The sequence below is a fragment of the Seriola aureovittata genome, chromosome 19 (genome assembly GCF_021018895.1).
Source record: "Seriola aureovittata isolate HTS-2021-v1 ecotype China chromosome 19, ASM2101889v1, whole genome shotgun sequence".
Lineage (NCBI taxonomy): Eukaryota > Metazoa > Chordata > Actinopteri > Carangiformes > Carangidae > Seriola > Seriola aureovittata.
In genome coordinates, this window is record NC_079382.1 from 9,457,646 (window position 1) to 9,482,536 (window position 24,891).

The following is a 24,891-nucleotide window of genomic DNA, read 5'->3' on the forward strand; positions in this document are numbered from 1 at the left end:
AATGAGTGAGCTTCCCTACCTTTACGGGGCTATTCGCCTATCCATTCTAGTAAGCTGTTGTTAAATCTGGTAGTCCCCTTGAAAATGTACTTTCTTTAATGTTCATTGTTTGACTGCCATTTCAGTAAGATAACCACAAGGATACATGGCTTTCTAAGAATGAAAACTAATACGATTTTGAGAGACAAAATCAAAGTTTATACATTTGTTAATATCTTTATAAAAAAAATGTATCGCCACAGAGGAAATTAGCAAATGATGTGAAAGTTATTTTTGCTTTCAGCCTGCTTTTAAAGAGCTTTTCATTTGACTAATGGCGCAGGCAGCACAAGAGCCAACACGTGTGTGTTTGCATTTGTGGACGTGTGTGTGTCTGTGTGTGTCAGAGCGGTTTGCATGGCTGTCTGATGAATGATCTATGTCACTCCTTGCTAAGTGGAGTCGTTAATATGTGCATTATTTAAACCAAGACGACCATCGTAACTGATTTATCGTGCATCTTTTAGGCTCTTAGAATGAAAAGGATTGAAGAGGTACCTAAGCAGACAGTTTGCAATGTAACTGCAGGGGCCATTGCTACAGTGTGTGGTCTTTCTGTGCTGCTGTGAAGTAGAACTGAAACAGTGGGGGACAGAAAATGTTTATTTATTTACTGGTTGTCAGCTGAGCTATTCTTTAGCTGTAATATTAATTTATCTCTGGCTGCGATGGGGCTGTTCATGCTGTGGTGGACAGAGCAATTAAAGAGGAGATAGAGTCTGTATTAATGTAGAGCTGAGTATGAATCTCCTGATCACCAGAGTTAGTACAATTCATTTTGAACATGAATTTCTGAACTAAATTTCATATCAATTCATCCAATGGTTAGTGGAGAATAGTTGCAGTCTGGGCTGGAAATGTCAGAACTAAAGAGAAAGTCAGTGGATTAACAAAGAGTAAGATTCATGCTCTGGGAACAAGGACTTACTTTACAGAATTTCATGCCAATCCATGTAGTATTTGATGAGATATTTCAATCTCAGCCTCCAAAGTGCTATGCTAACTGACTTGCTAGCATGGTTATGAACCGATCAACTTTAATGTCTCTCACTGTTTTGAGATCGTCCTGCTCAAGGAGAAATAAATCAAGAGAACAAATCATAACTGTGCTGCCTAAAACAACCTAAAATAACAGTAACATTTTAGTGACTGACCTTTCCATGACACCAAAATACATACCCCTCTTTCTCTCAAGCTGGAGGCATCATACAAGAGCATGCAGAAACACCAAATTAAAACCAAGCTTCTTTCAATCTCTACTTTTTTTTCCTCTCTCTTCCTTTCTCTCTCAAGCCTCCTCCCATCGTTCTTCTCTCTCCCTCATTTATTGTCCTTATCATTACCCTGCATGTGTACGATTCTGATCTAATCTGAGTGAATCAAAATTATACATCTGAGATCTATTTTTAGCTCTAGCCAAACCCTCTCCCCTCTTTCTTTCGGTCTATCTATCTATCAGACTTAGATATGATAAACAGTTTGGTTTTAATTAAAACTTGGTTAGAACCTGCCCTGACATTCAGCCTGCCTCGGCCTTGTTCCCGATCTGTCCTCTGTCAGAGGATGTAATTCAACTCACTTTCTGTCTGTCTATCTCTCTCTCTCTGCCTTGCCAGGACTCTGACCTTGTGCTGACTTTCAACCTGTCCATGCATCGCTCCTGGTGGATGGAGAATGGCCCAGGGTGCAGGGTGACACCCATCACCCCTCCCCCTTCCTGGGCACCCGAGGACCACCGATATATATCTATATCTGGCTGTCTGATGGATTTTCAGTTCATAGAGGTGGCTCACTCCTCGCTGCAGATACTCCTGGCAGTAAGTACTTGATCTAAATAAGTACTGTCTAGTATGCACTGTAATTTCAAACTCAAGTACCTGAATGTAGTAGACATGCTGTTCTAGGTTTATGGCTTTAAATGTCCTTCTAACTAATAGTAGCACCTGTTGCTCACAGTGGGGGTAGACATTTGTTTGTGAAAAAAATGTTTAACATTTTCCAAAATACTTTTTGCTTTCTTTCTGATAAGAGTCAATTTTAACCTGTGTAGCTAGAGTCAGCACTTATTTAGCCTAGCTAGCATAAAGAATAGAGGCAGGGGGAAACAGCTACAGTAGCCTGGCTCTGTCTAATGATGGTTGGTGAGCACAGCATTAGCATGAGCAAATTAGTACTGAGAGCAACAGACTGGTTTTTAAGTGGGTCCACTCTGAGCATTTTGTGGCCTACCGGACCACTATTATGAAAAAATGGGGGCTGATTAGCTAGCTAGCTGCAGCTGATAAAATCTGTGACAAAAAAACTTGTAACCCCTTAAAAAATAAACAAACTGTTGTTTTTACATTTCTTGTTTGAGTTAAACAAACAAGATGCTAGTTAGCTTGTACTTGTTTTGTAGCTTGTACTTATACAGGCATGTTATCTTAAACTTTTGGACAGAGTCAGATAGAGTTGGACTTCCCCTTGCTTCAAGTATTTATGCTTCGTTAGGCTAAACATATAGGGACTCCAGCACTGTAAATAAAAGAACAAGCATTCTTTGTTTTATGGGCCAGTTAGCGGTAGTGAAACAAGCTGCAACATGACATAAAAATATTATAAACTGGGCGAATGGGTTAGCAAACCGTACATCTACAAGAGGCCAGGTGACATTAGCTTTCATTTGTAATCAACGCTCTTTCTACAAAACAAATCTCCAAAGTCCAACATTCATACTACTTATAGTTGTTTTTGTTTTTTTTTCTACCAACTACTGAGAAAAATATCATGCTCTTCAGCTACCAAACAAACACTATGTTCAAAAGCTAGTTAGCAGTCTAGTGCATAAATATGTAAGTTACTGTGAATGTTTTTGTGTGTAGAGAAGTAATACACAGTAATGACATAGTCCTTTGAAATGAATTATTATTCAACTGATGTTTTATACAGTTACACTCACTAGTACATTAGATTTAATGGATTCTAAAGTGTATTACGACCATGCCAACTCCTTTGTCTGTTGCAATTGGTCAGCGAATGGTGGGCAACTTTGTGGTATCTGTTTTACAGTTAAATAAAGCATTGAGGCTCCATTAAGTTAATAACTTCATGCCCTCATTAACACAGAATGGGCTGGATAGCCGCTTTAGAGACTCTCCCTCTCTGTCTCAATATTTTTGTGTCTCTTTCTCTTGCTTTTTCTGTCTTATTTCATTGTTGCAAAAACGATTTTGTTCTTTTTGTTTTCCTCTGCTTGTTTCTTACCCTCGCCCTCTGTATTTCTTCCTCTACTGCACTGTCAAACTGCGATAATTAGCAGGATCAAAAGAGACAGCAGAGAGAGAAATAAAGAGCGGGAATGAGGGAGGCCTGTCACTTTTCATCCGAGTCTTCTCTGTACTGCTGCTCTGTTTTTTTCTGGGTGTACACATACATATGAATACAGACGCACATGCAATAAACAAACCAACACTTGAATGTGACTGCATGCATCATTACACCATTACAGACAGAGAGACAGAGATTGGGAGTTTCAGTCTGCCTGCCTCTTTTATTTTTCATTCTGCATCTTCCTCCCTCACTTAGCATGACTGTCTCTCTCACCCGCTCTCCACATGCACTCTCTGTGTCTCTCTGTCAATCGATAGGGGTACTTATAGTGTGGCTGAGTGCCAAGCCACCACACAGCTGTACCACTGTCTAGCTGTAATTGGTGTGTGGAAAACTGTCATGCTTCATGAGCACACACTCAACAGTGTAACTGGTCCGCTGGCTGATGGGCTGGCTGGTTTACTGTAATTGGTGGAAACACTGTCAAGGTGCTTAATAACATACGTTCAACCAGTCGACTGGGTGACTAAGTGAGGGGTTAGGGTATGGTTGGGTTGGGTTGGGCTGTAAAGTGACTGGCTGTGTGCATAATTTACTGGTTAGCTGGCTGGCTTACAGATTTCCTGCAGGGGAAAACTAGGAGTTGTGACTGTTTGGGCAGATGTTTTCCGGAAATCAAGGCACTTTTGAGTGAACAAGATACAAAGAAAAAAAACAGCCAGAACAGCCATTGAGGCATATGCAGTCTTGTTTGGCAGAGAATGTTTTTGTTTGGCCGGGTGGTCAATTGGGTATGTGATGGACTGGTCTAACTGGCTCACTGACTGTGAGCTGGATTTTGTTTACGGCTTACAGAGTTACAAACTATTTTGTAGAAGTTCTGATCTGAACACACACCAAGTCTTGCCAAGTTTTTTTATTTTTTATTTCCGCGTCAGATAAGAGCATTTATATGAAAATAAAATGACCTTTCACACCTGACACCTAACTGATTAACTGACTTGTAATATCTAGTTTGCAGTCACTGGTTTGACTGGTTTGACTGTTTTTGAAAAATCAGTCTCACCCTTTACAATCTGGTGCACAGTATGAATATCTGAGCTGAAACTGAGCATAGGTATTCTCCAGGCACACTCAGAGAGTCCTCAATGAAATGTATCGCCATCACTGCCAAACTGTAGCAACATGTGTGAGTTCTGTGATTACAGGTTTTTTGCTAATACCACAGATAGTGATAATTAAATGATACGTCATGAAAAAAAACATCTAAAATGAGGCTTCCTGTTGGCTCAGTGGTCTAGAGTTCATGCCAGCAAGTAATTTAAGTGATTAACATAACCTCAGCCAGAGTGGAGGAACTAATCAGCAAAATCACTGTTGTTTTTGGTAGGATGGAAATCCTCCATACACTCAGCCTTCCACTGCAAACAGTCAAATAACCTTGACTATGACGCGTAATGGTTTCACATGAAGAAAATTGTCATTAGCTTTGCCTGCTTGTTTGCATGCTACACCTTTTTATCAACATTGAGCAAAGCTGACTGAGAGAATGTGTACTAATTACCATCACTTTAAACCAAATACCCAACACTATCAAAACCCATAGTCAAATAGATTGTGCTCTAAATTGGCTCATGTCCTTGACATATTTCTGGTGTAAAATCGAAAATGTTGAGATAGTTCTGCAAAAATAGCCTGTAACCAGCTGCCAGTATAAACTTTATTAGGTCTCTGTTATTAGGTCGCTTAAAATGAAAAAAAAGAATAAGATGAAATGTTGACTTGTAACGATTTCTATCACATACAATGCAGCACATGAAATAGAAATGAAATGTTAAGATACATTTTTAAAAAAGAATTTAAAACAAAGACATCTGTGAACGATCAGCTGTAATTTTCATACAGAGGAATCCAGGGAGAAGCTGTAGACATCCCAAGCTCTCCTCGTTCATCATTGGGAAAGCAGGAAATTGAGTCATTAGCATATGAAGTGTTGTTTTTATTTTCATTTTTATTGACTGGATTGAATGTGACATTGTTGTCGTTGACACCAGACAATGATGTCATGTCAGGGTCAAATTGTATTCATGGAAGCAGCACTGGGACCAGATTGGTTTTCATAGCCGTTGTTATTCAAAGATCAGAGAAAAGAAGGGAAAGAGAAAGAACAATGGCATGAGAATTGAATGTCAGTCAACCAAGGCAACCGCTGTGCTCTGCAGCGCTAATCCCATATTTGCTGAATAAGTAAAACCTTTCCTCTTTTGTCTTTGTTTTTTCAAATGAAGACAGGTAACACTGAAATTCTTAAATCAATTAAACAAAAGTGTGCAACAAGGGATGGTAGATGGCAGCTGCAAAATTGTTGCACATAAGAGCTGTGACATGAGATGAAAACAAGCTTCCTTCTTGGGTGAGCAAGGTTGATGGTGCAGTTTACTTCATTTGTGCTTCATTGATTGTTGCTGTAATAGTTGTGGAGTTTTATACCAGCATCAAATGGCACAAACAAATTTAGGTGAAAGTGATTAGACAAAATTGTTGATTGTGATATTACAGTGATTTTTTTCAATGCAGCTCTGATTCACTGACAAAATATTTTCATCAAAAATGATTTACAGAGAGCACTGGGGGAAGAAACTGGTGCAAAACATTAGTTTGACTATAAACAGTCATCAACAGCACATAAACAGATTTAATCCAATGGATGTGACACCTTCATCACAGCACAATTTATCTGCAGGACGATGATGCAGCAGTAATGGATTCTTTCATTTGAGATGAATACGTTTTCATCACAGGGCAATTCATTCAATACAAAGCAAGATTATCAGACAGATAGACAACAACTCTACAAGTCTTCATCAGCAAAGAAGGTTGTGGGGCTAAAGAAGTAGACAATGGGACAGAATTCATCATGGATCTAAATAACGTCATCATTTGCTGAGATGTTAGTCGTATATCAACCTGTGAGCTGATTCAGGTTTACAAGTTTTACAGACCTTGAGGGAGCTGATTCAGTGGCATCAGCACTTCCCACTTTGATTGTTTTGGCAAAATGCAACCTCATCTTCCTCCTTGGTGGAGGACAGTCTGCGTCAGTGGGTGACTGACCTATAGCCGCCTTCCCCTGGCATCTGTCCTTGCTCTTCTAAAAGGTCTCCTCCCATGATGCTTTCCCTGGATATGTGGTCTCAGACTATGCAGAACACATATTGCAGGTTTTCCTTTCCTTATTGAACACCAGCTGTTTGACATTCAACTAATTTCTCCCTGAGCTCCTTTCAAAACTTCCAGGTGTTCTCAGAATCTCTGCTATGGGAGCTTTTAGGACTTGATTATTGTAGGAGAGAATGATGATTCAGTTATCTTTTTCTACTTTTATTTCCACGTGGGTAATACAGCCCTACACTTTTATGGGACTCTTGGCCATTTTGGGCACAGTGTTATCTGTAAGGTTTTTAGAGAGCTTTTATCTATAGGATGACAGAAGAATCTACTAATAAATCTGCTAATGTATAAGAATCCTGGCATTATAAGCTAAATCCTTACTTAAAAACATTTTGAAAATCCTTTTTTGTTATTAAATGTAATAGAAAAACATTAGGATTAAGTTATTTACAGTAACCTCTTGAACTTTTCAAATTTTCAAGTTTTTTACATTGTGAATTTTTAGCCCTCCTAGCAATGTCTGTTGGTCAGTCGCTCCACCACTTTGGTCTTTGGTTTATAACAAAATACCTGCAAAACTAATGACATTCCCATCAGTCTCTGATGTACTTTGTGTTAATGTGCTAATAAGCAAAGATGGTTAACATTACATCTGCTAAACATTAGCATATTAATGTTGTAACTGTAAGCATGTTGGCATGCTGACATTAGCATTTAGCTCTAATCACCTCTGTGCCTATAAGTACTGTCTCATATGTATATATGTGTATATTGTTATGGCCCGGCTCTGAGACCATAGCAAATGAGAGAAGGCATGCGTGGATGTTTGTAAAACAAAGGAATTTTATTAAACAGAAATTGGTGGTGGTGGTGGGGGGGTTTAACAAAGATAACAAAAATGGTAAATTCAACAAATGAGGTTGGCAGATTGAGCAAGTGGCGGACTAACAAAAGAAATCCTAAATTAACTAAACAGAAAATTAAAACTCCAACAGAAGATGATGTGGTGCAAAGAGGGAGCCTCCTTAGTGCCAGGATGGAGAGGTTTATATAATCTAGGTGGAGGACAGTGGCCAGCTGCCTCCACGTCCCTGATGGCTTCTAGCTCCACCCAACCAGGAACCTGCATAAACACACACACACACACACACACACACACACACACACACACACACACACACACACACACGCACACACACACACACACACACACACACCCCACCTCAGCCACTGGTACCTAGAAGCTATGAGAGACAGACCTCAAAGATGATGAGAACACAATCACTGGCATGTAATGTATGATGAAGTGCATCAGCCACAGCCACCACATTATCTTTCCACTCAGTGTGTCGTATGTCTAGGGAGTATGCCTGGAGAAACAAAGACCAGTACCATCAGGGAGATAGTTCTTTATGACCCAGAGTCATAAGAGGCAGGAGACACCCTGGACAGCAGCAGTCTATTACATGGCTGACAAATAAACACAGAGAGCACAGTTGCCAATTCAAATGACTTCTGAGGTCATAGCTGGCTGGCAGGTTCAAACCCAGGACAGTGTTGCTTTGATGTGACAGTGCTAACCACTGCAGCACCCTCATTTCATTCTCTAAAATGCCCTAATTAGTGTTTGTCACAGACAAACCTGATAAAAAGGCAAAATGGGAGCTAGGATCACACTTCCCAAGAAGCTGTAGATAAACTTCAGGGCAAAACGTTGAAACCATGCGGCTCTGTGCCTCGGCATAAAATGGCCATAAATGGGGAAACTTGAGGGTGTATCTGCAGTGCAAGAAGCCCGCTTCGCAGTCATCATCATTGCAAACACTTGTTCAGAACATTCTGTTCAAGCTCTGAAGGGGAAAGATTTTACAGTCAACTATTGTGGAGAGGCAAGAACATGTACATTTGACAGTTTATTATCCAAACCATTACTCTCCCTTCCCCTTAAGATAATTTCACTTGGTTTTGCTGACTTACTCTTGCATACTTATCTACATTTGCGGCTGTGTTTACCATGGCAACAAGCCCCTGCTGAACAGTATGGTTGAGAAATGGAATAAAGACTGCCTTGCTGCCTCCTGGAATAGTGTGTGACACCGTGCACACAAAACCCCATAGAAGTGTTTTCTGCTCTGAATGAGGTACATGCCTCTGTGAGGTGAAGTGGCAAAGTTGTACAAGTTATTGCTTGTTAGGCCTATCAGGTCAGGGATCCTGCCTGAGTCCATGCTGAAGTGACGCTGTTTTTATTTTCACTCGTCACACCGAACATCCTTCAGTTTTACACAGACAAAATGAAAAAAGGGGCCGACGTCCTCTGCCTGAAGAACCTGGGAGCAGCTCACTTTAATTCTGTCCATCTAAATGCAGACAGAAGCTGCAACACGGGGGAGAAATATTTAGTACAACAAATCCGTTTTTTTTTTTTTTTTCCCACACTCACACTGTCAGTCACCATTATTACCACTCTGTAGTTGTTAACTGTTCATTAACTCCTCAAAAATGGTGAAACTAGAAATGAAAATTTGCAGTTCAGTCACTTTAAATAGTTAAAATATTGAATGATATTGAAGTCTGTTGAGATACACCTGAAGCTCAAGTGTAATCTCTGACAGCAGATCAGCTATTCAGTTAAATTTCCCATCTTACTTTTTCCCCAAAAATAAACCTCTGTAAAACCCCATGCTTGTTTTCTGATTTCACTTGGCAGCAATATAATAATCTGGATGCTGCGACCTTCAATGTATGAGTCACTGTGAGTAAAATAGAAAAGAAATAAATAAAGTTACCTTGAAGGAGAATGTCAGTGTCATATGAACACAGCACTGTGGGCTAAGAGAGGTGGATGGATGTTTGGAAGTATTTTGATCTACATCTTTAGTCATAACAACAACTGAACCGGGAAATTCTGTTATGTACGTTAGATATAAAATATGTTTTTGCTAACTTTTTATCCCTGCAAAACTCAAAATGCTAAATACATAACTTTTCAATGTTCATGAACAAGATAGTCCAAATATAACTCCATACACGAACCCAGTTAGGACCCAGAACTCCAACAAAAAAATACGATAAGAAGCAAACACGTCATAGCTAATATTGGTGCACCGTGGTTATCGGTAGAAGATATAATCAGGGTTATTGTAAACAGGATATTATGTTTACATGCAGCAACACCAAAACAGAGTACTTGACTATCCAGAATATTAACAGGATATTGATGTGCAGAGAAACGCACTCTGTCACAGCTGATCAAATGTTCTCCATTGCAGCGTGGGCACGGCTCTCTGCACTCTGTTCAGTGGTGCTAACAAAACTGCACCCAAAAGTCATTTTCAGAGGCAATGAGCCTGCAGACAACAGAACGGGTTCTGGATCAGCGTTTACGCCATGTGACAGAAAAGTCCCCGCACTCTTGAAAGTCTTTTAAACAACATTTTGACTTTGTAACATTTAAAGTCTCCTTTGAAATGGATACTAATATTAATCATCGTAGCTGGAGTGGCAGTAGACAGGGGAGGCAGTCAGTGGCACGGGCGAGGTCGTGTTAATCTTTCAAAATAAAGGAATTCTGCTTAACTCCTGTCAGTGGCAGTGACAACTGAGATTTTGCAGCCAGTAAAGTCTTTGAGCAGTGGTAATTTTTCAAGGCATTCCTGCTACATAAAGCCTCCTATGTTATCCAAATTGATTTTCCCATCACTGTTGATCCCCATGCTGATACTGGCAGCATTGTCTACTTCCAGTATTTGGCTCAGCTTAAAGTAAATTCATCCCCAACTGAGCAAAACACTGTATTTGTATGACTCATTTACTTGTCAGAGCCAGGAGAGGGGAGAGACTGGGAGAAATACAGAAAAGGTGGAGGAAGGAAGTAGGGATGTAGGGGGAAAGAGACAAAGAAGAGAAGCAGGAAGCAGGAAGGAAACGGTGAGTGAGGGGAGAGTGTATGAGAAAAGGATGAAGGAGAGAGGAGCTCTGGGAGCTGAACATTATTTAGACTAAATGAGGTCAAGACCTTGAGATATACACAGAATTTCAAATGCAGTTGCTCACATTCGCAGCTTGCTGTGTGTTTATGTGCTTTTGTATGGCTGTGTGTCTGTGTGTGTGTGTGTGTGTGTGTGTGTGTGTGTGTGTGTGTGTGTGTGTGTCTGTCTGTGTGTCTGTGTGTGTGTGCGGGCGCGCGCGCCCATGTAGTCAATAGAATACCAACCAGGTCAATGTCCTTTTTCCTACGCTGATTTGAACAATAAGGCTGCCTTATTCAGCATAATATGTTGGTTTAATAACTCATAAAAACACATATTGTAGCTATACCTCCACCCCCATCTGCCTGTATCTTCCCACATTTCTTTTCTCTCTCTGTCTCTCTTTCCTCTTGTATCATTGCAGGGTAATAAGGTCACGAAAATGCTGACCCTAAGTTGACCACACCCTCTCACATCTTTGCGCCAATGAATTACCTCCTATCGGTTGCCTTGGAAACAGACAGCCAGTGAGGTAGCAGATCAGAGAGCCAAGGTGTTCCGCTAATGTGGACTGCTGTATTCCTGTCTAAACACTGCACACACACATTTAATACTATCTTTTTTTGGTATCAATCACAGCACACAAAAGAACAGCACTGTAACCCCCCTTTGGATAGTTCAGTCTGCAGCCGTTATTGTTTTTCAGGTTTATGAATGGCCTCAAACAGATGAGGTAGAACAATGTGAGGTACACTTCTGTATTTCGCTACAAGCTCCAAACAACAATACCCTGTCAGAGTGGGTGGTGGTGTGAGGTTTTCATTTTGACGATGGCGACAAATGTAAAACTATCTGCCCTGACATTTCAACACCAAAGAAATGGAAGGAGATGAAAATTCAATTTCAGTCTCAGTTATGTGAGAATACCCACAGGTTGTGACAATTCTGTCTTTTGTGTTTGTATTATATATATTAAAACAATATAAGTGCGACTCTGTAAGCATAACCTTGTGGTTGTCATTGAAGACACCAGACATTCAGTGTGTGTATGGGATTGTTTTAATATCCTGGTGGGGATTTAAACCTTAATACACACTAACCCAAGGGGACTTGTGTCACTGTGGTAACAAAAATTGCAGTCCCCATGGGTAGAGACTGCATTTTGAGGGTTAAGACTCTTTTTTTGGGTTAGATTAGGGTCACTTTATTTTGATGGTCAAGGTTAGGATAAGGGTCGAGGGAATGCATTATGTCAATGAGTTGTCCGCACAGGTATAGTGAAACTGTGTGTGTGTGTGTGTGTGTGTGTGTGTGGCCAGTGATTCAAGTGCTCTATTTTGGAGCCAAATACCACAGTGCTGCTCTGCTCCACTTACACCAACACCTGATGTCTCTCTCTGTCTGTTTTCTAAGCTATCTATCTATCTGTCTATCTGTCTGTGTTGTCTGTCTGTCTACACTTCATTTATGCTTCATTTATTCTTTATCTATGCTCTCTTTGTCTCTAGTTGGTGGGGTTTATCTACGCCTGCTACGTGGTCAAGCTCATCTCTGAAGAAGAGGATAGCTGTAAGTACACAGTCATACACAATGACTTTCATTCAGGAATGTACACTTACATTTAGCAAATTATCCAAAAATAATAATAATAATAATGAAGGTGTTTATATTTACCCTGTGGTAAAAGTTTCTCACATCAAATGAGTGTTTGCTAAGCTGTTGCTGTGCCTGTCAAGCTTTCTGTTCCCGCCAGGCACATAATGTTTACCATCTCAGTTATTTTTTAAACAATGGGTCCTTGATTTCAGACAGGTAGAAAAAAGCCAGTGTCTCATTTCTAGCCAAAGACCGTTGATTTGTTGGCTGAAATAACAACTGTCGCTGGAAGATTTTATCAGCTGTAGCTAGCTAGCTGATTAAGCTAACATTAGCTCCATGTGTTGACTGACTTTTTCATGTTTCCATCTGACTTGTTTTATAAAAAGAATCTTGTAAAGGAGTCTTATATGTGTTTGATGGCTACCCAATGATATTATGCTAAAAGACTGAAGCTAAAGTTACATGTCCCAGGCAAAAGGTTAGCATCCTCACCTGAAACATTAAAAGACGATGAAATAAAAAAACAAGAATGTTTCTGTATAGTACTGTAGAATTAGTTAGTCCTAGTATTTTAAGTATGAGGAAAATGTAAGCTCAGAGTCTTATTTCATTTTAATGTAACCCTGTTTGGCTTGGTTAATAATTTGTTCCATGGTGATCATTAGTTAGCACAGCATGCTAACAGTTGCAGATTGTGTTAAAAAAACATGAGTTGAGAAAGCAACAGGTTTGAATGACGTCATCTTGGACTGCTTTTACTGATGCTTGGACAGAAATTTGTGTGAAACTTGTAGTTTCTAAGTGTCACAGCTGGGCTCATTTATTTACAGTAACACATGAAGGGAGACAGACGACAATGAGAGAGTGGAGGATTAAGAGAGCTAGGTAGATTCATGCTAGATCAAAGTCTTTCATTCATACGCCCCCACCCCACAAACTTAGCCACCAAAACCAAGAAACAGTCATTACGAAAAACAAAGAGTAGAGACTCAAAGAGCGAGGAAAGATAATCGCTCATCCATTCACACATTATTTATCTTTATTCAGTCTTTTATCAGTTCATCAATACAACCATGTTGATTGGGAAATGTGCAATTTGTACAGTAAAAGGCAACATTGACTATCATTTAGTAAGCATTTTGACAGTCTAAATGAATTGCATTTGAAGTGTAATACCGGTAAGAGTGAGGAAAATGAGGGAAATCAGTATGTTAATTCTTTGATTGTTGCATTTTAAATGCTGTGTGTCTCTGTGAGCATTAACTTGAATGAGCCCATTTACCTGAGCCCATCAATTTAGTTATTCCATTAAAGTAGACGCAGCTGTTCTGCAGGAGGATCAATACCCAGGCATGTCTTATTCAACACTGGATTGAGGATGCTGTTTGCTAACACATAAATATTGATAGGTAATAAATGCAGGCTGCATCAGTGGAAATAGTTAAAATCACTGAGTGTAGACAAGTTGTCCTGCTTTCCTTCCTGCCTTAAGCAGACTGAGGATTGAGATTGACGGAGGAATGTTTTTTCTGAAAAACAGCAGCTGTTATGAAACTAGGAGAGCACTGGATACAAGAGCTGCTACTGTTTTTACACTCCTTTTGTGATAAACAACGTCTGGGTTCAATGAGGTCACAGTTAAATATTGAATCATCTGATTGTTAAAATCAAAGTTCAGTTCAGAGTCCCATTTTTATGGAGTATAATTAAATTTCAGAGGTTATTTTGAGATTAATTTTCAACAGCGCATTTTAATGAGCTTTGTGATGACAGGAAATTTAAAAATGCCACTTGTTTTGAGTCTAAATAATTGATGTCTTACAGTTATTATTTGGCTTTTTGCTTTACTTTTGTGCTTTGGTTATGTCACTTTTTTTTTCCTTCATTTTTTCACTAATTTGATGTCAGCAGAGCTCAGTTGGAAAATGTAATGACACGATGTGCAGTATTTCCGTGCACCAGTCAGTGTAGCAACATTTGAATCAGAACATAGTTGCAGTTTTGGGGCAGTTTTGTTTGCATATTTTGCCAGCACTGTCAAACTGCTAATAAATAGTAACTGAGAACCTGATTTTTTCTTACGTAGTCCTGAATATTTAATGTCTTAGAGAAAAACCTAAAATGTAAAAACAAGTTTTCAGGCATATTTCAGCTCTATACAAAATCAGCTGACCATCTGTTCATCCATTTTCTAAAGCGCTTATACTTTTGAAAGTAGAGTGGAGCTGGAGCCTATCTGCAGAGTACACCCTGGACAGGTCGCCAGTCTATCATGGGGCTAACACATACTGACCAACACATTCACACTCACATTAACATGTATAGGCAAGAGATCCCACCTACCTAAACTGTGTGTCTTTGGACTGTGGGAGGAAACAAGAACACACCGAGGGAACCCACACAGACACGGGGAAGACATTCACACTCCACACAGAGGAACAATAATAAGCTACATGAGTCATTTTCACACTGCTTCTCATGGGACAAATGTTATCGGCAGGAATCGGGACTCAAATTGAGGTTTCAGGCCACTAATAAGGCTTAATGAATATGTACACTATGGCAGCATCATGCCACTTGCTACATTTTCACATAAGAAAAAGATAATTTTTCTCCATAATAATTCTAGGATCCATTGTAATAATCATGTTGCCAAGCCTTAAGTCCTGAATGTGGCTGTGGAAAGCGCTGCGCAATAATGCAGTCTGGGAGACTAAACTATAATCAGGGAGCTTAGTAGGGAAAAGCGCCTTGGGTGAAGACGCTAATACTCACAGAGGACCAATGAAGATTTTGAGTTGCTGAGAAAGCTAATTACTCTGATAATTATTCTGTGCATGTGTGAGTATGTGTGTGTGTGTGTGTGTGTGTGTGTGTGGTTGTGTCTGTGTGGGGAGATTAATCATTATAGTCAGTCTTATCTGTCTCACAGCTACTCAAATGTGTCAGGCAGATTCTTATCAAACACACTTGTAAACAGGAATAACACACACACACACACACACACACACAGACACACACACCTTAAGATTACTGAAGCAGTCTTTGTATGATCAGTCTTTGTGTAAGATGTGTTTTGGCTCTTCAGTCAGTAGCAAACATTAACAACTGAAAAATAACCGCAATAATTTGACTGTAGAAATTCAGGAAATCTCAGTTTGTTACTGCTGTTTAATGTTTGACCAGTAAAATCTTTACAGATCCGTTTGCAGTTCCTGGCTTCACGATAGGCTTGTTCATGGTTTCACGTGCTCATTTGACAGTCCTGAGCCTTTTGAATAACATATCTGAATTTTTAAATTGGGCCACTACAGCTTGATAGGCAGCACAGTGACAAGGTTAGGGGCTCCATTTCCTCTTGTGTTCAAAGGGTCGTGCATGGCAGAAAGTCTGCTGAGACTATTTGACTGCAGCATGAATCAGCAGGAAAACCTCACCGTTCACACCAGGCCATTCCTCCACAAAAGGATCCACACAAAGAAGGAGTGCATCAAGCACAGGCAATGGCTCTGCATTGTCTGTCAGAACAACAATAATGAGCTGAATGATCATAAAGTATCACCATATTGCAGCAGTCCTGGGAAACTGCTGATAGACAAAGAAGATCATCTGTTGTCCCGTTGCGTGGTATAATCAAAATTTCACATGCATACATTAGGAGGATTAAGGGAGGGAAGTGTGAAAAAGATGTGGTGACTTATAATGACAATCCACCAGATTGAAAGAACAAGGAAGGTAGGCTATGTGAGGACAGATACCCTCACAGACTTGAACAGCTCTTAAAAACTCCAATGCTGCAATATAACAAGACAAATGGTTTCGGAAACAGCTAGCCTGGCTCAGTCCAAGGTTAAAAATCCTTATACTAACATCTCTAAATCTGACTTATTAATGTGTTATCTCTTGCTTGTTAAATCTGTACAAAAACCAAAATGTGAAAATGACAAGTTGTACAGTGGAGTGGTACGATGTGGGGGAGGGGGTAGAAGAGACGAGGACATAACTCTGACCGCTATACTTTGTTTCCATGAAGGTCGCACTAACATCAGACACGGCTAAGCTGATAAGATTTCAGGTGATTTGCCAAACTCGTCAATTTGTGATATGCCCGTTTCCTTTGGCATATCTGCCACTCGACTTTTTGGGGTCGTCTTTACAAATTTGGAAGTTATCCCAGACGCTTGACCTTTCCAACATCCTGCCGGCGTTGTTGCAACTTGTCAGAATGTCACGTGGTCATGTGTCACTGTCCCAGGATTGGGACGCTGGTAACGTTAGCTCAGAGCTATAACGCACAAAGCTATCATTAGGATTAAATGTCCTTGTCTGAGAATAACTAAAAATAATAATTAATGTTGATGCATAAGGAATAATTGGATGACTATTTCTTCCCTCGTGGGCTATTTTGGATTTTTGTTGTAATGCATATAAAAAAAAAACACAGCATTCATACTGATTTAGATGTCGATTGCCATGGCAACAGTCGAAGCTTCAAAGCTTCGAGGCATCCAGGTCAGCCCTAGTAGTCGGTGCATTTGTTGGAAATCAAACCCGGCTGACTGTGTTGGTTCGAACATGATATTTGGACTTAATGTATATCCCTCCTTATTGCAGACTTGAGGTGAACTTATAGCTACTTTCATCTCTGCAGTGACAGCCAGATTCCACATTGTACTTAATGTTAGGAAATCTCTCTGAATGAATAAAAAAGTATGCTGCTGATCAAGGCAAGGAAGACCCTTTTATGAGCTCTACAACATCAAAGTAAAAAAAATATCGTGGCTTCCTCTTCAAAAGTCCAGGCTCTCTGCCTCAGTCTGAGGAAAGCAACCACCTGCTGGCAGCTCCTCAGCCTGGGAATCTGCGGAGCTATCCTTGATAATTTAGGCGTTAAGAGTATTCTCAAGTCATAAATATATCGCTGCATAAGTCTTAGTCTTCTAGCTAAAAATAGATTTAGATTTGAATCGCAGGATTTTCATACAGTTGAGACCGAATTTTCACTCAAAGCGGTTTTATGCCTACAACTCCGATTGGCACTAAGAGCAGTGATGGTGGTGGTGTTTCTTGTACAAAATGTACTGTTGAGGAATCTGTAGGTGTAGGACGCTTAATACAATGAATCATCTGTGGTGGGAAGGTTCCCAGTTGGGCATACACTCTCTCTAATTTATGTTTTTTTGTGCAGTTGACTTTATAGGAGGGTTCGACTCGTACGGTTACCAGGGCCCCCAGAAGACCTCCCACCTTCAACTACAGCCCATGTACATGTGAGTATAGTTATACTCCATTTATCTATGTCTGTCTATAAGTACATACACACAACATTATGTAATCACAAATATAGGATGGAATACCATTTATTGGGCTTAATGTTCACAAAAAAAGTTTGTATTCCTGGCTTCCTTTAATCTTTGTAAAAGCGAGGAAATAGGTTTTAGATTTGCAAGTGGGAGGCTGACAGGTCTCGCCCTCTTAAATTCAACCTTGCCGTAGACAGCAAACTGTGTTTAGGGAGTAATTTTCATCTGTGTTTGATATCTTGAGGTCTGCATGGGATGATATGAGCACATTCTCGCTGCATCAGCATAAGGTCTTAGCATTTATCATCACAAGGTCTCATCAGTTGTCACTGTTGTAGCACTTTTATCACTCCCCTCACACGCTGCAGCCAAAGGAGGGGTATGTGATGAAAACTGTTGTATCCTTGATGTCATTCATGCTGAAGTTGGTTTTCATAATTGCTTGCCAACCATTTTACCTACGGTGAATGGAAAAGGTATCCCCTCGAGTATTATTGTAGTGTTGTGAAATGGATTTTTGTTGTTTTGGAAGCTTTTATTTTGTGTCTCTATGGTGATTTCCTGAGACTGAGTATTATTTTCCTGAGACTGTGGATTCCAGCTTCAACAAGATCTTAAGCTATTCTTAGGTCGAAGAGCCAATGGAATAACACAACAACCCTCAGACAGCCCTGCATCAATCTCATGGTCTCACTTTGTTCTGTAGAAAGCACCAAGCAATACAACAAAAGCTACACCACTTTAACAAACAACAAGGCAGAATAATGGTGCTTCCACTGATGTGCAGCCGACAGGTTATCAATAATTGTTTTTATTAGAGAGAAGAGCTGGAGCGAATTAGAGAGAGATGCAGACGAACGGAGAGGGAGAGATGGACAAAGAGAAATTGAGATCAAGATGGGCGAGAGAGTAGTGGAGACAGAGAGAGAGAGAGAGAGAGATGGGAAGATGAGAAACACAGTGATGGATGAAACATAGGACTAAACAAAGAAGAAAGGCAATAAAGGGCCATTCTGTAGTTTTATATGTCCCCTGTGGAAGCCATAACACAGATCATAAATCATCGACCCCCAAGATAATGGCTACAAACACAAACACAAACACACACACACACACACACACACACACACACACACACAAAAGCTGGACTACGACTACACGTATCTGCTACACACACAGAGGCAAGCACTCAAGAACACACAAACACGTTGTGCTGGCCTCACAAACATCTAAGCACACACATCAAATGTGCTGATGGACAGCTTGTGCTTCAACACACATTAATGTACACACAGATGTATATGTGCGCACACACGTACACAAACATCATCAATATGCTATCATTGTTCCCCAGCTGTTGTCCCTTCACTTTGGTGGTTTTTATTGGCTCTGGCCAGCGGGACCAATAAAACAGCATCAGCTGTACCATCCAAAAGGAAACCCGCCCCCCACCTCCTTCCACACACACACACACACACACACACACGCACACACACAAGTAGCTTCACAACAATGACCATCTCCAGACTTTTGACTCCTTTATCTTTTATAAAAAATGAGTTAATTCTGTACATTCAAATGAGAGAAAGGGAGTTAACCATAATTTCAAAAGCATTATAACACATACAAATAAAATACAACTACTACAACAAACACCGGATTGTCATAATACATTTCCTATAATTTATGTTTTATTTCTGAAGCTTTTGTTACAACCCTATGGCTGATTGGATTGTTAGAGAGTTCATTTAGTTCAACGATCAAAAGCTTTATATCATAAATATAGGAAATTTTCCACAGGAACCCAGGACACTGAGAAAACATTGCAGATTGGTATCAGTTCTATAGCAGGAGGTTTCATCTAAGAATTGTATTTAATAAAGGTGTATTAAAGCTGTGTTAACGATAATAATTCCCCTTAAACAAGATTATGCTACTGTATATACTATATATACTATACTACTACTTAAGCATTTAGCTAAAATACTTAACCACTGTAACGGTAGTGTAAGTGGAGAAGAGTCATGAAGTCAGCAAACTCACCCAAAAATGCCCATTATGAGGCATTAATTACTTATACTTTGCTAATTTTACCTAACATTAGCCACCACAATTTACTGGTCATACCAGACCATCACGTATGAATATACCTTTGATTTGTAAGAGGGAGAATGTGCTTTTTCCTCTCTAAAAAGGTACATGGTCTCACTTTACTGTGTCAACACTTTTTTGATTTTGAGTGTGTTTGCAACCGAGCAAATAGTTAGCATCTTTTCCTATTTTTCCTGATATTTTTTATATCTTTTTATTCTCATGCATGTTTAATATTTTGGGGGGAAAGTACCAGAGAGACAGTATACCCATGAGAGTGTTAATCTGTCTCTTGAGTGTTATTATCTTTCATAAAATACACCAGACAAGTGCTTCTGATGTTCTCATCAAGCAACATTATGTTTTTTAGTGAATTATTTTATCAAGGACAATACTAAGCAAATGCACCGCTTTGCATTTCATCATTAACCTCTAAACCTTCTGCCCCATATTTTTCAAGTAGCTTTAAAGTTACATGAAACATATTCTTCACAGTCTACTGAATGACAGCGTCAAATATACTGTACGTTCATTAAACTGGATGCTCAACATGCCTTTAAATAATGACTTGCCAATCTTTAAATCTATACTGGAGCAATGAAAGGGATTCTGTCAGTATTTTGTATAACCCTCTCCTCTCTCCTCTCTTCTCCTCTCCAGGTCAAAGTAAACCCAGGATATACTCCAGGAGTGCTGCCTTACCAACCACCACTGCTTAACATCCTGCTTTTACTACTCCAACTGTCTTTTTTATTAACAACAACTGAAACACAGACAGGTAGACGGGATACAGAAGACACTAAGATATTCTGCGACTTGACCTACAATTACCCTTAGTACTTTGTCAGAAGGCTTCCCTGATCTGCATGTCTGTTGTTTTTAAATGCAGTTAGGTGTGTTCCTGATGAAACACTGACCTCGTGTGGTTGAACATGGTAACTGCAGGACATATGCTTTTGTCTGACTTTGAGGGACACAATCTGGCGCCAGTGGCTCGCCTCCTCCTGTGTTGTTTGCTATCTACATTGTGAAGGAAAGCAAAGGGATGCAAAGACTCATTGGTGATGTGTTTCTTCCAGTGAGAACTCATGGATTCCTGCCGTCAGAGAAATGTTAACATGGAGCCTTGTTCCTTCACGCTACTGCAGAAATCATTTGCTTTCTCAAGTGTTGTGGTATCTAACAGCTCCCAATTGCAGATATGCCTGACCAAAGAGTTAAAAAAAAAACCCCAGAGATGCATCCGTGTGTACACAATGGAGCCTGTTTCACCGTCTCTGGAACTCTTTTGCTCATTGTGCCTGACAGATTAGACACCGGACTTTAACCAAACTGACCAAGCATCTCCGAACAAGACTACCGATCAAGGAATGTCAGACTTCATTTTTCTAAGATTTCTTTATGGTGCATTTGGGTAAGAGCGAGTGCAAAGATGGAGGCTTGATATAAGTATAGACTGGACTCAAGCGCGACTACATGCTACACATTTTACCCTGTTGTTTCATCAAAAACTCTGAATGTTAAATAACAGTGTGACGCGTAGATTTACATATTGTCATCACATATGTACATTTGTACAGGAAGCAGACAGTCACATACACACATACAGGCATTAAGAAATGCATATGTGAATACACACATGCATGCACACACATACTTATAACAGACCTACCACTTAACTTTTTTACTACTAATGTGAATCTTAACAATGTTTACAACAGGAATTCTGTCTGTCAGACAGAAAGACTGAACATTTGACTGACAGGGGCAACAGGTAGATAGACAGGCAGACATGGAGGCAGACAGGAGACTCAAGAGAGACACTTTTTAGCTGCAGCATCCCAAACACCATGGGATGTTTTCTTCCATATTAATACAGACAGGACAGTTGTTCCAGATGTATTTCTTTGGTCCCTTGCTGTCTAAATATTTTGTCTTCCATCCAAGACAGACAGGTAAAGGGAGATAGAGACAGATAGAACATGACAGAGAAAACAACCACAGAAGAGCGATTGAGGTCGGGCAACAGTATCCCATCACCCTCAGTCCTCTTGGCAACCCCACACCCATCTCTCTCAGCAGGCAAGTTTTACCCTTTTTTTTAAAAAAAAAAAAAGAAAATTATATTTAGGAAAAAATGCTGGAAGCCAGATAAAGTGCCCAATCAGCCTTATCGTCTGCAGCATCCAGCTCTTTTTAATAACAGAAATAGTTCAAAAGCAGTCAAACTCTTCCACAGGCAATGCTTACACAGAGGAAAAAGACACACCCTTTACAGAAATGACAATCACAGTCAAAGTGGCCTGAATCTTGTCACGGATTGGCATTTTTGTATCATAAAAAAAGTGACGGAAAGCTGAAAAGTGGCGTCATCATCATGTGGGAGCAGAGAAGCCTCTAAGTTAGACAATTATTTGATGAGTTTTTTTATTATTGTTCTTGTATTGCAACTCAAACCGCTAGTGGATAACAAAGCTTGGTGAAAGAAAGAAAAAGAAAACAACAGACGCTGACACCGTAAGCATCCATCTTCGCCTGCAGACCTATGAGGAGAAAATGATACCAGAGGAATGCCAGAGACTTAGCAGCTGCCCCCTCTCACCTCACTACTCAAATTTTAATGTTGAAAGTGCCAACCGAATCACTGCATGGACATCTGTAAAGCCTGGTTTCTGAACACCACAGACTGGGACCAAAAATAATGGGTCTCAGGTTCACTTTTCTCTGGTTCCCATATAAGAAAAATAGCAAGGATATCACAAATATTAAAAAAACAAACAAAAAAAAAAAAAACAACCACATTGGCATTCCAGACGACCAGCAGGTTTTCTGTTTTTATTTTTTATTTATTTTTTATTTTTATTTTTTTTATGTTCAGAAAACCAACTGATTCCTTCTGGAAATGTGGCTAAACGTGTTGCATTTGTGTTGCAATCAGTGGACCAAAAGTTTGAGGCCTTCTCCGTATATCAAAAAAAAATTTTTTGGGGGAAAAAGAGTGGCTTCTCTTGACATGAGGATGGACTCACAGACCGTTTCGCTCTACAAACTGATCTCAAAGTCCACCGTCCGCCCCCTCACTCCCCCTCGGCCAGTTATCTTCAGCAGTTTATCTGTTTTTTTAACAAAACTCTGTGGGTTATGTTCAGAATCACTGCCCCACGTGGCTCCACTGTCACTCTGGAGGACAGAAACAACATTTTATGTGTTTGCATGAGGTGTTTCCAAACTATTGCGTATTTAATCTCATGCTGCGTGTGACTAACTAGCTACTTAAAATGGGAACTGTTTGGTTTGTTGAATGCTCCTCAACTCTCTTCAAAGAGTCCTAAATGTGAACTTTGTGATTTTTCTATAAATAACACAGTCTGAAATGTCTGCCAAGTAAAGGAGAAAAATAGCTACTACAATGTAAAACGATGAAATGTAACTTTGAACTTCTAGACGTTTTTTAATCACATGTGGCCGTGTTTACTGTTTTTTCTAGTTGACTACTAATGTATGATGTTGTGTACAAGTGGGACTACTATGTTTTATTTCTTCTAATTGTACAGTGTATGTGAAATGAGAGAGTAAGAGGAGAAAGGGGGGAAAGAGAATTAGTTGCACTATAGTCTATAATTCTTTCATTAAACCTTCTGTAAAGACTGGAAATTCACTTTCACTTCAGCACATAATTAACTTTACATTATTAATTTATATTAATTGCCAAACAACACTACGCATTGCTTTGTGATAAACAAATTCACTGCAGATAAAGTGTCTTTTTGGTAAATTCTAATCAGGAACTGTAAAAAAGGTCACATATCCATTATTTTGAAGCTTCATTTGAAAAGATAGTTGGTTATGTCATTAGCAAATGTTATCATTTGAACTGAAAGTGAATTCATTTGTTAATTTATTTGTCTTAAGGACTCAGATAAATTGATTATTAGCTGGCAATGTGGAATCAATATCAACCGAAATACCAGATTTAACAAACTGAAGCAAATATACACAGAAACAGAAAGAATTCCAGATATCTAATGTGACCCAAATATGTGTGTGTGTGTGTGTGTGTGTGCGTGTGTGTGTGTGCACGTGTGTGTGTGTGCGTGCGTGTGTGAGTGTGTCTGAGAGAGACTTTGTACCGCGATATGTTGTTTTCTGTGTCATGGTGAACTGAACAGCTCTTAACCCACAACCTGCAAAGCCACAACCTGCTCCGAACTTAACAGAAATTTCAAGTAGAAGAAGAACTCATCAAAGATTGTTAATTAACAGCAATAACAACAGTAATAATATATTGTAAAGTAATAATAACATTAATAATAGACACAATCTAGATAATCCATTATTTATCTTCAGAGTTGCTTGATCTCATTTAGACTTTGGAACAGTCAATAGAGCTTTTGTCTGTAGATCTAAAAATGCACTTCCATACAAAGAGAATTAAAAATGTAAAGAAGAAGCTGGAGCCAAGCCATTGAGCCAAACATTGTAAAGTTACATGGTCTCTCCTGATATTTAACTACTCCATTCTTTACAGTTGTGGAGCATACAGTTACAGTTATTAATATGGTATTGAGTAAATGTCAGAATAAAAAGGAAAGACAAAGTCTGCATTTGGCAAGTTTTTCACAGAATCTGAAAAGAAAATTTGCATTTGATAAGCTGAATTCAGCATTGTCAGCTTTATAGAAATAGTGTTTTAGTGTTTTTACAGTTTAAAGTCTCCAAAGAATTCCAAATCTTAAGGAATTCTCTATAGTCTAAAATATTTATGACTAAATAAGCAACGATCAAAGTTAAAGTTGAAATAACATCTTTAGTTATCATTTATTTAGAGTTTAACAAGGAAAAAAATTCTTCTAATATTGCTAAACTGTGATGAGTGCTCAGACGTATGTGACATCACCTGTTGCCAACTGACCTCATTCACTTCAAACTAGTGAGAACAGCACGGACAGATGTTCAGAGAAGATTATCAAGCAAGAAAAGTGTAGGATCCATGACAGAACCCTGAGGTACTCCGCCACCTAGCTCAGCTACTTTATGTAGCGGGCCACTGTGTATTGTAGACAGTAAAAAAATGTAAATATATTTGTCTAATTCTCTGAGACTCCCTTTGCTTTCATTTAATCTGAAATTAATTTAAGCGAGCTCAGAGAGTGCAATAACACATAATCGTATTACATTAACAAACACCACACTGTCAATACTTCAATGCAGGAATATGCCACTAACTGCAGGTGGAAAAATACTCTAATCTTTCTCTGTGGCTCTGGGTTGATTTGTTAATGTTCACCAATGACTAAAACCATCTATGTTGGTTTAACTCCTCTTTTTCTGATGGTTTTCCCACAGGAGACTGACTGTACATAAACTAGACAGTTGGGAATAAAGTAGACAGTGAAGAAAGTCTATAA

The 24,891-nt window shown here is 39.4% G+C and overlaps 1 protein-coding gene across 1 annotated transcript in view; it reads left to right on the forward strand.

Moving 5' to 3' along the window:
* The window catches only part of nkain2 (sodium/potassium transporting ATPase interacting 2), a 79,309-nt gene extending 54,418 nt beyond the window's left edge, over positions 1-24,891 (forward strand). The window contains exons 4-7 of the mRNA XM_056404830.1: positions 1,656-1,856; positions 11,999-12,059; positions 17,278-17,359; positions 20,144-24,891. Coding sequence (XP_056260805.1) covers positions 1,656-1,856; positions 11,999-12,059; positions 17,278-17,359; positions 20,144-20,153 — 354 coding nt within the window. The 3' untranslated portion in view covers positions 20,154-24,891. The remainder of the gene's footprint in view (positions 1-1,655; positions 1,857-11,998; positions 12,060-17,277; positions 17,360-20,143) is intronic.